We start from the raw sequence: 16,952 nt of genomic DNA, 5'->3' as shown, positions 1-16,952 counted from the left end.
CGGAAAGATGGTGGCCACACACCGACCATCCCCGCCCCGCCCCCCGCCGTCTCCCGGGCGACCCGCCCTGCCCCGCCCCGGCCCCTGCCGGACAAACCTCGCCCAATCGCGGCGCGGGGCCGCCCTGACGTCATCTCGCAGCCAATCGCCGGCGCGCTCCTAGTACGCGCGGAGCGGCGGCCGTCTGCGCGTCTTCYCGTAAGAACGGCTAGGATTGGTTARAAGAGGGAGGGGCTCTCTGTGGAAGAGCTCTCTCGATTGGCTCTCTCGGGCGGAAGGGGCGGGGCGGCCGGMGGCGGCGAGCGAACCGGGGCGGTGCAGCGGGAGGGGAACAATGGCGGCGCTCTAGGTTGGACTGTGCGTCTGGCTTAACGGGCCGCCGAGCCGCGGTACGTGCAAGCGGCGCGGCCCGTTGTCCCAGCCCTGCGTGGGGGCTGGGGCTCCGAGAGCGCGGGGCCGGAGGAAGGGGGGACCGGGCCGGACGAGCGCGGGGGTGGAGAGGACCGAGGCTCTGCGAGCGGGGACCCGGGCCAGGCCCGGCCGGGCCTGGGGCTCGTTCCCGGGGCGGTGCAGCCGCGGGGAAGCGAGGCAGCGGGCCGAGGCTCGGCGGCGCGGGACAGGAGCAGGCCGTGCCCGCCCTGGGCCTCCCCCGGGTGAGCTGTCTTCCCCGTGCACGTCTGCGGGCAGCCCTGGAAAGCCGGGCCAGCGGCCCGGTAACGGTTCCTGGCTGCTGCTTTCTTCGTGTCGGGCTCGGGGTTTGCTCCCGGCGGCCCCCGGCTTGGCGCCGACGCTCTGCCTCGTGCCCTGTGCAGACACTGGGAGAGCTCCCAGGAGTTTGTTATAACCCTGTGTTGATTGACCCATTAACAATGGTGGCCTTAACGTGATAGAAGGTGTCCACGAGTATGGGGGAAACAGCCTCTGCTGTAGGCATGTTCCAGACTGAGTAATGAGCTGTGGAATTTTATTTTTAAGTTCTGGAATCGATACCATGAAAATTTATTTTTAAGTTCTGGCATCGATACCATTTAGTAGTGTCAAAAAAAATGYAGTTTAACTGCTTGGACTTACACTCCTGTGCAGTTACAATGATGGCATCTAGTTTCCTCATTAAAACATAGTCACTGGACAAGAAGGTTTATAGTAAGAGGACAGCTTCCAAACACATGAAGTATTTCTTCTGTTTTGAAAAATTTTGTGTGCATATGTGTGTGTGAGATGGGGGAAGGAAAAGAATACAGCAGCATTAGCRGACCTTTAAGTGTGCACATGCTTACATACTTTGCTGTATGATTTTTTTTCCATCTCTGTGCCCCACGATGTGGCTGTCAGCAGAGCTGTCATTTGATGAAATATGTTTCAGTAGATGCCTCTCTCCAGGATTATAGTGAAAGTACCTTAGTTCTATGTCACATCGTAATTCAAGCCGAATGTTTCAAGTATTTTACAACATATTGACTAAGGGACCTGGCTGAACCAGAAGACAGATGGTTTGCTGTTGAAGGCTTTAGTCCTCAAATGATACTGTGCTCTTGCTGATTCTTTCTGTTCATATAGCTATTATTTATTTATTTTGGTYTCCATAGTAGACATTTTCTGCCTAAAGGACAGCATAAAGTGACACAAGCGAGGAACAAAATTTTCTTGCTTGTGCAGCACTTCMGTAGGATAGCTGGTCTTGTGGTTAGGACCTGTATTCAGGAGAAAGCTTCAATTTTCAGTTTCTCTGCAGGTTTTCTGCTCAAACSATCTTTGGAAATTACATTCCAAAGAGCACATGTGCCATGCTTCCTGGAAGTTGGACTCATCTTAAGGGTGGATTTTTATCAGATTGAGAAAAGGAAATCACCAGCCATTGACCTCTCCTTCCTTTCTCCACTTTTAAGGAGAGAATCTTTTTCTCTTTTTTCTTTATCTTGTTTTGTGAGTTCCCATCTTACAAATGCCTGATGTCTTAGTAAATATTTGATGTCTTAGTAAATATCTGTACAGTGCTTAACCTAGATCTCTGCTGGGACCTCCATTTGTCACTTGTGGTACAAACAGTAGCCCACAAATGCATCAGTTTCTGTAGGAGTTACAGGACTCTGCTTCCTGCAGGAATGGTTCTTAATGGTACAAAAAAAGTATGATGAACAAGCTCCTTCTGGTATTTTGATACTGCCTCCTTCCCTGGAAGAATATAGATATTCAGTTTTGTTCCAGTGTGGAAAGGCAGGCAGAGCTAGATCCTAAATGGATAGTACTTACCAGTGCATGGCAATTATCTGTAGTCCTTGAGGTACCTGCTACAGTTATGTCAAGGAAATATGAAGAAACCAGAAGAAGTGTGTTGTTAGCATGACTTTAAATGAATAGCTATCGATCCYGTGTTTATATCGTGCTTGAGTGTACAGGCTAGACGTAAGAAAAAAGTCAACATTAATGCCTCTCATGGTCCATGGAGTGGGCAAAATAACTTGGAGGAGCCATTTATGAGTTGCACAAGTAGTCTGTCATTGTCTCATCCTGGGGTTGTAGGTGTCAAGACCATGAATTTCCTTCTTAAGATGTCTCTGTGGAAGATCTCCACCTTGGGCCTAGTACTGAAATGGGATATCTGCCTAGAACTCAAATATTACATCTCTTGAAGTAGAGGGCAGGTTTGTTAAGTGTCAAGGAGCTATACTTGCTTGGTTTAGTAGTGCTGCTCCAATCTTCTTAATGCCACGTTGCAGCTAGAGACAATTCCCCTTTCCACTTGCCTTTTGGGTTCTCTATAGCCCTGCTAAAGAACTTTTTTTGTTTCTTTGTTTTTTCATTTGCCAAGGTAAATCCAAGATGAGATGAGGAACATTACGTTGAAATGTTGCTTTTAGAAAAGCTTTTTGAGGCAGACAAGTAATGAGGAAGACATAGTTAAGAGAAATAGTAAAGAAGGAGTAATAGGTGGTGCTATYGGTCTTACCAGTTCTGCGGCAATTAGGTATCTCAACCAGTACTTACTGGTCTTTAGACAGCTGAAGTTGTTATTCATCCCATAATGTTATGGGTAATTTTACCAGTGTGAAAGGTATTATTCTGTGTCTTTAAACTGTAGTATAAGAATGTAATGTCTGCTTCATATCTTGATGTACTCATTCATCTCCTCAGCTGAAAATATCCTACAAGAGATGTGAGTTGAGTAATGATTTTTAGAAATTTGTGTCAAGTGTTACTCTGTATTTTTAGTTTCTAGATTCCACTACTTTGTCTCTAAAAGAATCTTGCAAGTACAACAGTTCTGCTTTCCAGGATCGGTAGTAATATGCCTTACGTKTTGACAAGTGAAGTCAGGCCTCGAAGTCTTTCCTATTGTGTTTTTGACAGCCAGTCCCACAATGGATGGGGGAGATGGTACTGCTGACCTTGTGATTAACAAGAGGTTTGTGTCTGAAGCGGAGCTAGAGGAACGGCGAAAGAGAAGGCAAGAGGAATGGGAAAAGGTCCGAAAACCTGAGGATCCAGAAGGTATGGGGTATATTTTAAAGATTTTAGGAAAGAGATGCARGAATATTTCACTTTTGTGGAAAATGGAAGTAGAAGAACTTAAGAACTGTTGGTGACTTAATGTGTCTAATGTACAGTCTCATTTCTTGATTTCTTYCTCTCTTTCAGAATGCCCAGAAGAAGCATATGACCCACGTTCACTGTATGAAAGACTTCAGGAGCAGAGAGAAAAGAAACAGCAGGAGTTTGAGGAACAATTTAAATTCAGTAAGCACCAGCAGTTATTATTTTGAACCAAAAACCAGCAAAATGTCAGTAGATATTCCTGTAGATAATGTATTATTCTGTACGCCAAGACAACACTGCACACATGTGAAACTCAAAAGTTGCTTACATTTATGAAGCTCATTCCTGTAAAGTTTGGMATACCAGGCTTGTTTTGCACATTAAACAAACAAACAAAAAATCCTGACATCAGTTCATGGAAAAGTGGAAGTGTAACCTGGTTTCCTCACTCCTGAACTCATGCTGTAACACGAGATCATCCTATGTGAATCAATATAAAGAAATAATGTTCCTGCCAGTGTTCCATTTCCTATCCGTAATTAATTGAGTCAAACTTCTGTGAGTGATTTCAGGTCAAGATTAGCATTCAGAAGTAGTAAATATACAGGAGTTGTTTCTTCCAAAAGATACTTAGCTCTTGTGGAAATGGAATGAAAACCTAATTTCTACTGTTCTTTGAATTTCTGGTTTTATAGAAAAAGCGTTTGCATTATATCACCTRTATACATGCTGCTGAGTGCAAAGATGATGATGAGAACTCGAAAAGTATTAGTCAACCATTTGGGGAGAAAGGGAACTATTGGCTCTATTTAAAGAGAAGTGAGAATGATACTGTGGGACTCCATTTTTAGGTGGGTTCTRATCTATTTTGGTTCTTTAGTTAGAAGCCATATCCTCAAAACTGTTGCTTTCCTTAAGCTCTAGCTTGTRTAAGTGGATTTTGTCTAGAGTTTTCTTACTGTTGCCACACAACAAAACTATTTGTTTCCATTAATTATGGCACAGTGTTTGAGTTCTGTTAAATGCACTCCCTGATCCTGCAGATACTACCATGCTCAGTGCTAATTATCATAATGGCCTTACTGGTTTTTGTAGTAGATACTTGCCTGCAGCCAAATCACTTTGGGAGAAGATCAATTTTGAGAGGCCGATGGACCATCGGTTTACCTAATCAGTTGAGCCAAATTTGGCCTTTTGTGACAAGTTTTGTCCCTTCACATGCTTTAATTTCCCTTAAAAAGGTTTATGGGTGTTTCAGCTGTCCACAGGAATTTTGGAGGAGTAGCAAATGAGTTCTGTTTTTCTGCATYGTCATTCAGATCAGTCAGAATTGAATTGATGATGGGACTTAGGAGAGAAAAAGCATTAATGCTGAAAAATTATGTCTGCATAAGCACACAAAATTAGTCTAAACCTCCTGTGTAGACAGGAGACAATATACAGACTAATGATTCTTCCTTCTGCCAGATTATTCAGCATTGAAAAAATTTCTAATGTTTATCTTTTTAAAATAAAACAGTTATATTTTTCATTCAAAATGAAATAGTAAAACCAGTCTCCTCTAAATTATCACTTTTAAGTTTTCTTTCTGAACAATGATGAATAATCAAAATAAGGATAAATGGAAATTATTTCCTGTCTCTTAACTTTACTATTATTGRTGGTGGTAAAAAGTACAGAGATGAACATTAATGCAGGTCTTTAGCTGTCCCTACAGAATTCTTTCTGGCCTACTGCTGCTAGAACTGCTTTTGAGGTGGAGAGTTTCTGTTTTACTTCACTAAATATTTAGTCCAGGTCCTCTTTGGTGATGTGACCAACCAATTTGTGCCCCAGTGGCCACCGGGCAACTGACTGCTAGTGGCCAAGAAGTTGAATTCTTCTAATAGCTGTCCAAATTAAGTGCTTCCCTCGCATAGCTGTACTAGATCTGTGTCTTCACTTTGTTTTAGGAAACTTGTAAACCAAGTACTGGAATGAGAAGCATTTCTGGGAGTAGGGGGAGGGGGAGAAATAAGCTAAATACTGCTTTTAAGGCAACCCTTACAGAATGATATTACTGAGATACCTGCTATCTGGAGAGCAAATTCATCTTTCTTCTAAAGGACTATTTAGTAGGTAAGCTCTGTAATGCCAGCCATAAGAACCTCTTCAGCTGCTTCTTTTAGTTTTCAGAATAGSAGCCATACAATGAAATTAATTTGTCTCGCTTACATCAAAAAGTGTCCAGAGTTTCACTGCTTTTGCTGTCTGTTTGAAGAGGCCCCGAACAATAGTGAATGCTACAAGTTACTGTTTGGACATGCAGGAATGAGTTCTGCATTGTTACAGTTGAAAACACTAGGGTTCAATGTTTAAAAAGTAACCTTAAAAATTGATTTCTAGACCTCTTCCATCAAAAACAGAAGCTTGCTGATTATCAGTGTGAAAGGATTTATTAACTTGTCATTAAAGTGAATAGGACTTGACTTCATGTGAATGGAGATTAAAAACTGTATGAATGCCTCAGCTAAAAGCCTAAAAATCCTGATATGGAATTAAACTCTAATGAAGACTAAAAGTGGTATACAGGCTAAGATTTCTCAGAATGACTGGAAACAGAAAGATTAGGTCTTTTTAAAACAGCATTTGTTACCTTTTAAATATGTMATTTTAACTGAGAGACATTGAAAATGTGCAGAACAGAAATTCAAAGACCTTCATACTGAACTAGCATGTACTCTCCTTGAAGGAAGATAAAATGTTTACATGTTTAGAGATAATTTATTTTTATTTATTTTTATTTTGAAGCTAAGACTTGTTTTGATTCTTTTTTTTTTCTTTTAAAATGAATGTTGACCTCTATTAAATCTCTAGTTTTTTGCTTAAGGAAATGTACTTCCTAGTTTGAGGCAAGATTTATGGGGAGAAGTAACATGTTGTTTCCAATTACTGGTTAATTTAATAGTGCATTTTGAGGTGACAGGTTTAACTCACTGTCTTAAAACCAAAGCAACAAATRTATCATTGCTTAATATTGTTATTCCTTGTTTTGTGTAACCTGTTCCAAATGGCCATTTAGAACTGGAGAAAGACTGCTTGTGTGAAAACTTGGTCAATTTTCTCTAATTATATCAGCAAGTCTAGTAGAATTATGTGGCTTTCTACAGATTTTGCCTTGCTTTTCTCCTTAGTAATACTGTTGTGTTCGAACTGTGTTAGTCTGTTGTAGGTATGCTTGAATGCTTGGGAGTTCAGGCTTGTTAGCATCCAGTATCACTAACCAGCAAGTACTTTTACTTAACTACAGAAACAAGCAGATAGCTTATCTTTCATGGGGTTTGCTTTGTACCCTTTACTTGGCTGCACAGAGTAACTGCCAGAGTACATGATTTATTCTGCCACCCAGGACTGTACTCCCTACATTCCCAGTGCTCAGTACAAATTGTTCTACCTCAGCAGTGTTAAAAAATGTCATTTTGCATGTGGATGGTTACCTACATTTTGAGGTGCTTCGAAATCATTGGATGAAAAATACTGTAAAAGAATGGCTAATTAATGCAAGAGAAATACCTACTCTGCAAATGGCTTCAGCTTATAAATATGCATTCTTTTCCTTTATTCAGAAAACATGGTAAGAGGCTTAGATGAAGATGAGACACATTTCCTTGATGAGGTTTCTCGGCAGCAAGAGCTAATAGAAAAGCAACGAAGAGAAGAAGAGCTGAAAGAACTGAATGAATACAGAATATCCTTTGCACTGAAATGGCTGGCAGTTGTATATAGGAGGCTAAGAGACTGTATATGTAGTTTTGTTTTGTAATTCACAATCTTTCTATAAAACTACTGTACAGAATGTGTACAGTAATCACCTTTTAAAGTTTAACCTTTTTTTTGTAGTTTTGATCTCCCATTACAGTGTTTGTTTTTTTTTATCCCATGTCTTCAATATTTTTCCTTCCCCCTAATTGCTCTTTTTCTTACTAAGAGCATGAAATATCAAAGCTAAAAAGAGAAAGTGAATGTAAAGGAAACGTGGGCTATTACTTCTAATCTTTTGCTTTTGTCCTTTTATTGAAAATCAAATATTATTGAGTAGTTTGTTTTTAACTGTATATTGGCTGTTTTTAAGATACCTATTTGAAATAGTGTTTGAATTGCTGTCTCCATTATTCTTCTTGAAGTGTTAGATATGTTTCCCCCCACTGATAGCTGTAGGATGAGAAATTAAGAGCAAGTGAACTAGCCATACAGATGTGAGTTTCTTTCGGAAAGCCAGCACCAGTGGAGGAGGCTTGGCTGCTTCACATAATACAGTCTTGTAGACAGTACTAAGGACAAACCAGTTAGGATTTGCTATTAAAAGCCACTGTTCATGTAGATTTGCAGGAGAGCAATATAGGATGCTTTTTCTCTCTAATCTTTGCCAGGGAAGGGAGGTTGGGAATGACTTCAGGACTTCTGCCTGTGTTGAATGTTGTTTCTTAAGGGTCAGGAGGAGGAGGAGTTTACCTTGTATGTGCAGAAGCTGATGGTTCCTTTGTTGCTTTTTCAATCCTGATGAAAATCATCACTTTACATAATCAGTGACAAAGTGCAAGTTCTCCACGATGCTTTGGTATAAATGAAAGAGTTAATGGACACAAGGAAGAACAAACAGCTCGTGTTTATGAGGTGACCAAAAATAGTGAGCAAAGAAACATGAATAATGCATGGTAATACAGATCTCTGTAGCACCAGCAGTAGTTAATAATCTGTAGTGGAGAAGATTTATAACCTGATTGTGTGTTCTGTGAAGAACATCTAAATTGTCTCACCAATTTATGAAAAAAAGCAATACTCTTCTGTATTTTTCCTTCAGAAATAGGCCATAACTGGCAGATAGGTTTGGAGTATTGCCTTGGTCTGTTGGATCTAGTGATGRGATGTTCATGGGATATATTTAGGCTCTGTGATATTTGCTTGCAGGTCTGGCAGATGCAGGGATGCGCACTGTAGGACTGTGCTGTAGAAGCAGCTGACAGCTCTAGTTAGGCCACATGCGTCCAGGGGTGAACCGTACCAGCCCAGAAGGAATGTTCTGTTTTCTTACATTAGCCACATTTTACACTGATCCCTGAACTTACTGGGCAAGGCCTCTTCCAGACTTAATGCTTCTAATCTCGGTCTTTGCAGCCTTAACAGTATCTTCTGATTTTGTATCCAAAGTCTTGCTGTAAATTAAACTGTAGAATTCATTGCTATTGGCAAGTATAGAGAGAGATGCTTTTGTTTGTGGTCACCTCATCTCACAAAAAGCTGAGAAGTTTTTGCCCATTCTTTTTGCTCATTCCACTTTTTTTTTTTTTTTTTTTTTTAACATAATATTGCAGGCATCCTCAGAGCAACTTGCAAAGTGGCTCATCTGCCAATTTTTGGTAGTATTTTTGCAAAATGCAAAATGCATTTTTTTACAGCATTTTAAGCGTAAGCAGAATGTTATTAAAGGTTTATTGCTGTAGTGATTGAAATGCACTAGCTACTGTGTAAACCTGCTGCATCTAGTGGTGCTGAACAAGAGCCCTTCCAAACTAAAAAGAGAAATGCCAACTCAGTGGGTTTGATTATTTGGTCATTTGCATGGATATGTAGAAATTTGGCTTTCTATTATATGACTTTTTTTCCCTCTTTGCTTCTTAGCCTACCCTTCATCATTGTCTGATTGTGTTTGAACATTTTACAGATGTTTTTAAGGCAGTTCCAAGAAGTGTTAGAGAACAACTTCTTCTTGTCTTATAATTTTATACGAACATAGAAAGAACCCCTCTCCAAGAAATTCAAGCTTTCCTGTAGAACAGCTTTTTTTTTAGTGCAGTTGACATTTAAAGTTGAGACATTTATTTTAATGTAATCTTACTGACAGAGGACACACTTTTGCTAGGTATAGTGTTACATTTGCTAGCAGTTGCAGTACATGCAAAAGAGTAAAACTCTCTGTTGAAACTGGAAGTGATTCTTCTTAAATGTGCCACATCTCTGGTAGTTTAGAAATATTAGATTAGATTATTTAGAAATAGCATCCTGGAGAAAAGTGAGAAGCCCATAATTTGGTATCTTTTAAAAGAAAAGGCTTTGGTTTCCTCAGCAATGCTTTTGTATTGCAACATTAGAAGGTAACAGGGCAGTGAATATTAAGTGTGGAAGAGACAAATATTGCAGTGTGTAGAAATGAGTTGCAGCAGGAAGCTATTTTGACATAAAATGAGCTTTCAAAATACTTCTGCTAGCCACAGGATGGCACTCCTGTGTCATCTTAAACACTCAAACAGCACGGTTTTGACTGATGAGACRTTTAGTTGAGGAAAGAATAAATTTGGATTATGGATACATCCTTAGGAAAATCAAATAAGGAATGACATCTGAATGCTCACGGTTTTGAAGTGATTGCAGACTTTGAACGTGTTGTTTCAAAGCAAGGTGTAAGGGGTTTTTTATTAGCAAGTGCTCAGTGGAAAAGGAAGACAAACCTCTGCCGCTTTAAATATGTGGTCCATCAATATGAAATTTTCTGTCTAATATTTGCATGTAACAATTGCATACCTGAGAAACTCAGAGCTTGGTGCTGTCATCTGAGTAATGGAACTGTAATCAAAGAAGACACTAATAGAAAACTAGATTTAAGGTTATAAACAAATATCCTGTTAGGTTAAGCTAATCTTCCTTTATTATGTGCAATTGTAAATTTTCTCAGAAACTTTTATGRCTCCAATGCTACCTCATTAACAAATCTTTAAGAGACCTCATTTTATGAGCTGCAGCTGAACACTAATCATGTTATAGGGGACAGGAGTAGATACTGTTGTAGGAGGAGATGTTTAGTGTGCTTGCAGACTGGGTGTGCCTTAATAACGGACAAAGCTGCTTCTTACCCAATCTGAGAACCTTAAATATCTCCACCTCATTCACCTCATTACAGGTTTCGTCTGCACCTCACCTTTCTAATGCTGTTTTAAGCTACTTATTTTTTCTATGCGTTCATAGTCTTCTGAGTGAATGCTGGACCCTGTCCACYCTTAATCGGATTTGCCTCCTTCCTTTTGGACTTGGTGTTCAAACTGGCAGTGAATGAGCAAACTGCTTCAATAATAACATTGTGGCCCTTGCAAAGGAATGAGCTGAAAAAAGTTAGTGTAATGAGTTTCAGTACAGAAAATTGAACTGTTTTGCTTTGGCAGTAGAGGGAAATACTGGGTTGCCCAATACAGTTTTGGTCCAGTTCAACCTTTTTGTTTCTATGACCTTTAGAAAAAGGCAGGAGGACGCACATACTTATGGGTGTTGGGTGTGCTGTGTGTTTGCACTTCCCTACTTCCGAAATGCAGTTCTTGTTCTGCGTATGCTGTTATTTGCTGCCTGGAAGTCTTTAAAGGGAGAGCTGGTACCTGAAGCAACACTTAAGTAAAAAGTGTGAAGGCTCTTTGACCAAAGATGCCAGCTAAGTGTCATTACAATAAATTTCTTTCTATGTAGTATGTGAATGAACAGCAGGGCTGGCTAAATATATCAGAGAGGAAATATCTGTTCTCTCCATTCCTTCTTTATTGATCCTTAACCCTTAACTCACAGCACTCTCACCAAAGTGGGAGTCAGCACGGACCCAAAGAAGGAAACTGAGAAGAAATTGCCCATGAAGTCAGTAGAAAATAAGAACAAATTCTCTCAGGCAAAGCTGTTGGCAGGAGCTGTGAAACACAGAAGGTTAGTTTCACACCTCTATAAATTCATGAAGAACGGAACCTAGTTAACAGTGTAAAGGGAGGCAGGCCAAAACTGCCTCCAGAGAGTGAGGTGTGAACCTTAGCCCTAAAGAAAAAAGGGGGAAGGTATAAGAAAAGACCAGCCTTGTTTCTATAGGCTCTCACAAACTGTGGGGAAAACATGAGGCAATTCAAATAGATAAGCATGTGTAAGGCAAGTGGGTAGACTTCTTCATTCTAGAACTGCCAAGCTTGTGCAGTCTTACTTTGGGATCCAGAGRCAATGTATTTTACATCTCTTTGAAAATATCGGTGTCACCTCACTCATGTAATTTGATTCATATCTGCATATGTTTTCAATTGTTGCTGGGGGCAGCATGCAGAAGAGATRGGTTATGAGAAAGGAACTTAGTGTACTGATCTGATCCTGAGGGCAACAGACAAACTTTCCTTGTTTCTTCCTGATTTGCATTAATACATCACACTTCAGCTATAGTAGCTGGGTTCACGGTCTGTTTGCTGTTTGGCCTTGGCCTGCAAACATAGCTGCTGATGTGGTACAGGTTATGGAGAAATTRGGTATCTAGGGCCATATTTGTTTCCTATAGACTAGTCATCTAATAATTCAGATGATCGCTGACGTCTAGAAATTAAGTTGGTTTTGAATATGTTTCAGACAGACAGAACTGTTTAGTTCCCAGTACACTAGTACCTGTTTGCATGTGTGTGGAAGCTAAAGTATGCTCTTCCAATACCTAATGTATAGGTTTTAGAAAGTTTGTTTGTTTTCTTCTTTCTTTTTGTTTTTTTTTTTTTTAAGGGAGATAAGAAAACCTCTTGACTGATAACATGCAGCCAACAATGTTTTCTTTTCTCTTTAACAATTAGCACTTAAGCCAGTAGRATGTAGAGAAGGAGCTGGCATGTGCTTCATGGCACATCTGAAGTCTGCAGATGGCATCTCTTTGAAGAGAGCATCTTAAAACTGCCATGCCAATACCATCACAGGCTCTCTCTGCAGTCTTCTATTTCTGCGCTGCTATTGTCTGTTGCTAACTAGACAAGGTCAAGTGTAGCATGAGTTCAACATCTGCTCTCTGGATTTTGTAGCTTGCCCATAACTGGCTTCTATTCCCTGTGCAGAATAACCTTTCATCTTTAGTGCATGTTTTGACAGGGACAGAAAAGAATCAATACAYAGAAATGCTAGTATTTCATCACAGCAAAGTTTAGGAAGCATGTGTTAATGTAGATGGMCTAGGATTGGGAACATAGAAGAGAGGGAAAAAAAACACTGATGAGGAAAAGCTATAGAAGCTCTGAAGAGTTGGAAGTCTGAGTAACGCTGCATTTCCTCAATACTGATTTGGGCCCAAATAAGATCCCTTTCTCTGTTAGGTCAGACACTGCAGCTTCATGTGAAATTCTGCCAAACTTACTAGGCTTCTTAGTGGGTACAAGGTTTCTAGAAGTCTGCAAACATGCTCTGTAGGTGCTTAAAGGAGGGCAAAACCCTGGAAGGGGATAAACATTGGTGTTACAGCAACAAGCAGGTAATCATCCACTTGTTACTATTCAAGCATGTGTTTTTGTGGAATGGCTGAAGCTCGTGTAGTCAACCCTGTGGAATTACTTTCAGCTGGATAGGCAGCCCTGGAGTTAGCTCTGTATTACTGTGCAAGAGATCTTGCCTGGATTCCCAGAGACATGTTTCTGTTTCCCAGATTTATAGGGGATACCTATAGTGCAGGTATTGAGTCTTGCTAGGATTCTGACATGTTCCCTGAAGGGCCCCAGTTAACACTAGTTAGAAATGGTGATGGTCTTCAAGAGACCCTGCTGGAATTCTCTGTAACATTTGAGGCAAAAATGTAATATTAACTTCACAGTAATCAAGTGGCTGCTTCTAAGGAACAAGACAATTTCTTATTTGTTCACAGTTCGGATGGTGGTAACAGCGTGAAGAGGTTGAAACTAGACACTGACCATGAGGAGAAAAATCAAGGTATGTCCGGATTTCTGCATTTGGGAAGCTGACTGCCTCTCACCTGAACTGCTAATTTAATTACCAGTGTTAAATCAGGGTTTGCTTTTCCCCTCCATTATGCAAGGCAGCACAGACTGTGGATGGCTTATTATCATCTCTTAAAACACTGGAAACTATAAGCGCTGACAGATGTTGCAGCCATCATAGAAAATAGGGCTGGAAGGAAGCCCTGTGGGTCATCAGTCTACCCCCTGCCTAAACCATTCCCAAGAAGTGTTTGTCTAAGTTGCTCTTAAATCTCTACAGTCAGAGATTGTTCACACTGCTTAGGCAGTTTATTCTAGTGCTCAATTGATTTTACCCTTAAAATCAAGGGTACCCTTAAAATCAGAGATTGTTCACACCGCTTAGGCAGTTTATTCTAGTGCTCAATTGATTTTACCCTTAAAGTTTTTTTACCTGATAACTACTGTAAGTCTTAGCCGCATTGCAAGCCTAATGCTTGTTGTCTGGTCCACGGGAGACATGGAGAACAGATCATTCCCTTCCTCTCCCTCACCCTGGGTTGCCCCCATATACACACACTCCCCAGCAGCATTTGTTGTGTTTGTATACGTGCACCGTTAACTATACATGCTATGAAGTGACCTTTTCTGTCATGAAATCAATTTATTTCAGGAAATTATGGCCAGCTGTAAGGAAAATTAAGTTGTGTTTCAGTCTTAGCTGCCGTGGCTGCAATTGACTTGCTGTCAAGATACCCTGACACAAATAGGATGAGCTGCAATTGTATAATGACAACCCAAGGCACTTCTGAAACTCCTTCTGTTCAGTTAACTTTCAGAACACTGGAAAAAATTAATTAGCTGTGTAAGATGGGAGACATTGGAGGCAATGGAATGAAACTTTTTCCCAACTAAGCTGTTACATGGCAAAAATATTCAATTACACAAAACAGAGCTATTTATTCTTATTTAGTGGGCTTGGTATTTGACAGGCATCAAACTGACAACTTTGGAATAAAAATCTGTAATGCCAGCACAGAGCTGGACTTGAACTAATGATGAGAAGAAAAAAATCCCTTGAGGTAGCAAGTCCTTCTTGTCAGAACAGCTTTAGTGTAGCGTAAAGCTGCCTTATGCTTTAATTAAATCCTGCATTCATCCACTACTGATGTGGCGATAGCAGGTGAATGACACACAGCTGTTCCTGTGCTGTTAGGCTGATTAAAAGCCCTTTCCTGAACTCTTGTTTTTGACTGAGGTACGTTTCTTTCAGAAAAACCATCCGGTGTTCCCTTGGGGAGCAGCTCAGTGGGAGGCTCCACAGTCCACTGTCCCTCAGCAGCAGTGTGTATTGGGATCCTGCCTGGCCTGGGCGCCTACTCGGGAAGCAGTGATTCGGAGTCCAGCTCGGATAGCGAAGGCACTATTAATTCCACTGGAAAGATTGTCTCCTCTGTTTTTCGTAGCAACAGTTTCTTTGATGGTCCATAACAAAATCCCTCCATGTGTAATGTAGTGTGGAGTATCTTCCAGAGCCCTGGCGGATGCTTGATGCATCCTTCTGTCCCAAATATAATCTTCCTAGCTAACCTTTCAACTCTAAACCTTGGTACCCTCAGATTCTTCTAAAATAACCCACTGAATCCTTTCTTCTTTCTTTCTTTTTTTCTTTCTCTCCTTCTTCATTTCTTCCCAACTTTCCATTTCTGGGGTGCATACTGAGCCTGAGAGAAAGGTTGCTACCCTAAACCAGAGGGCACATCTACTAATGTAATCAAGGTCTGGGGATCGGGAGGAGAAGGCCTTATCTTTTAAATTTCTAAAGGAAAGAAAATTTTTTTTCTGGTGATCTAAGAAGTTTATACAAGACTAACAGGCAAAAAACATTCACTTGAAGCACTGAAGTCTTGTAGAAACAGCCATGTGTTCTGTTTTAAAATGTCATTTTTATTCTGTATTTGAGAAATGGGGGCAGAATAAAAATCAAGCAGATGGTGAAGTGTAGATTGCCATGACACTGTAAAGAAGTTTTAGTGTTACATGATTAAAGACATTCTGAATGCATTTCTCTCCTGGCTTGTGCCATTCATAATTGTTGCCATTCCATTAAGCAGTTTCTACTGTACCCAACCAGCTCCTTGCCCAAACCACCATCCAAGAGAAGTCCAAGCCAGCCTGCTACAAATGCAGAGACAATGATGCAGAACTGAATGAATTAAGAGAAACTCTAGCTGACTGCTCTACTAAAAAACGTATTGCTCCGGTACCAGCGCTTAAAGTCAGTCGGCTTTTCTGCAATAGCTTCCTGAGGAACATGAATACTGAGCAGGTGGGATATCTAAATTCAGTCCAACCTTTTTGTGTGCGCACATACACCAAAGAACTCTACCATCCTTTGCAGTAGAAGGGTGGACAGTTACTGAAGTTTTTTCTAGGACTTAAGAAGCCTTCATTGGGAGTACTTACGAGTGGTGTGGACAAGGGATCCCAAGCAATAGGCAGGCTGTGACAGCCGAGGACCCTCTCTTTTCATCTCTACACACAAATGGTGCTGATGGGGTTTGGTGGGTTATTGGGTGGTGGGAGTGGAAAAGCTGATGTATACATACCAAAGTGTAGTTACCTGAATGGGACACTGAGCAGCTGAGCAGCTGGAATAGAAGTGGTGAGAGCTGAAGGCCTGTAGTAGGATTCTTGCCATATCTCAAGGATTGAACTTTCCCAGAGGAAACGAGGAAATTTATCATTATGCTGAAACTATCCTCAAGTGTGCAGCAGAATGCAGTGCTCTCACAAGCCTCTGTAGCAGAAGTACAAGCCTCAAGTGGCAGAGATTTTCTTAGGTTGCTGGACACAACCTTTTCAGCCTGGCTCAAAATAACAATGTCAGCATTGCTGCATGGTTTGATGTATTTTGTGCCTTTGCTCTTGGCTTACAAAGCCCTGTCCCACAATGAGGACATCAGTGAATTATTTAGCATTAGATCCCCTGCAAACACCCTGTGACCCTGTTGTTTTTCTGTGCAGCCTGGCACCTCTTGTGTTTGCTCCAGAGTTGTTCTTGCATCTTCACTAGCTTTTGTAATCATGGTGCTTTCAGGTGAAAAATAATAAGATCTGTTGCTGCCTCCCTAATGCTTTGCTTTTGATGACTTTCATTGCACTTACCTGTGGAGCGAAGGGGAAGTGGCACACACAAATATGCCTGTTCTTGAAAGGTGCCTGTGCAAGAGTCACAAGCAGCTGAAGTGAGAAATGTAGGTGTGCTTGCCTTGTCTTAAGTTAGATCACAGTGATCTCTAAATAGTGTCAGAACAGCCTGGCCTAGCTGTGAACCTTTTCTGGGTGCCATTTTGTACAACGACTGTCAAGCAAAGTGATTGTGCTGGATTCAAACAGAAGCTTTGAGTGGGATTTTGCAGCCAGTTTTGGGCGGACATCGTGGTCTTCTGCAAGGGGCTGTAAGTGAGGCTAGAACGGAGGTCCTGCTGGCTACATTAGACCCTGCGTGGCCAAAAGGAGTCGTAACTCAGTCAAAGCAGATGTGAGATCCGTCTTTCCTCCTGTTCCCAAGAGAGCAGGGGTAGGACACTGGGGGGACTCCTTTTGCTCATCCAAGGCTTGGAGTTTGAGTCACCTTCTTCAGACTATTCCTGTGGCCTGGGCGATGTAAATGAACTGTAGAGCAGTCTCAGCTGCAGTCAGTGTGTT

General features: G+C 41.1%; 1 protein-coding gene across 2 annotated transcripts; it reads left to right on the top strand.

Annotated features, from left to right (window-relative positions):
- The first annotated feature begins 284 nt into the window (after positions 1 to 284).
- PSME3IP1 (proteasome activator subunit 3 interacting protein 1) lies at positions 285 to 15,305 on the top strand. Of its 2 annotated transcripts, none has more exons than XM_085315731.1 (7): positions 285 to 389; positions 3,349 to 3,489; positions 3,637 to 3,735; positions 7,140 to 7,262; positions 11,118 to 11,250; positions 13,190 to 13,254; positions 14,515 to 15,305. In XM_085315731.1, exons 2-7 carry the CDS (start codon positions 3,360 to 3,362, stop codon positions 14,730 to 14,732), a joined length of 768 nt encoding a protein of 255 aa, XP_085171857.1. In that variant the 5' UTR covers positions 285 to 389; positions 3,349 to 3,359; the 3' UTR covers positions 14,733 to 15,305. The 2 variants fall into 2 exon arrangements, with proteins under 2 accessions (XP_085171857.1, XP_085171858.1); XM_085315732.1 differs by having other exon boundaries at positions 7,140 to 7,266; positions 11,122 to 11,250.
- The last annotated feature ends 1,647 nt before the right edge of the window (positions 15,306 to 16,952 follow it).

This window comes from Rhea americana, unplaced genomic scaffold (assembly GCF_003343005.1).
Source record: "Rhea americana isolate MKP2758 unplaced genomic scaffold, rheAme1 scaffold_438, whole genome shotgun sequence".
Classification (NCBI taxonomy): domain Eukaryota; kingdom Metazoa; phylum Chordata; class Aves; order Rheiformes; family Rheidae; genus Rhea; species Rhea americana.
This window is presented reverse-complemented; position numbering and strand designations above follow the sequence as displayed.

What these genes read in the sequence shown, in the direction of transcription:
- PSME3IP1 (XM_085315731.1), top strand. Translation starts at nt 3,360, where the DNA reads ATGGATGGGGGAGATGGTACTGCTGACCTTGTGATTAACAAGAGGTTT. An exon ending in TGAGGAACAATTTAAATTCA is followed by an intron (nt 3,736 to 7,139) that starts GTAAGCACCAGC and finishes TCCTTTATTCAG; the next exon opens with AAAACATGGTAAGAGGCTTA. An exon ending in AGAACTGAATGAATACAGAA is followed by an intron (nt 7,263 to 11,117) that starts TATCCTTTGCAC and finishes CCTTAACTCACA; the next exon opens with GCACTCTCACCAAAGTGGGA.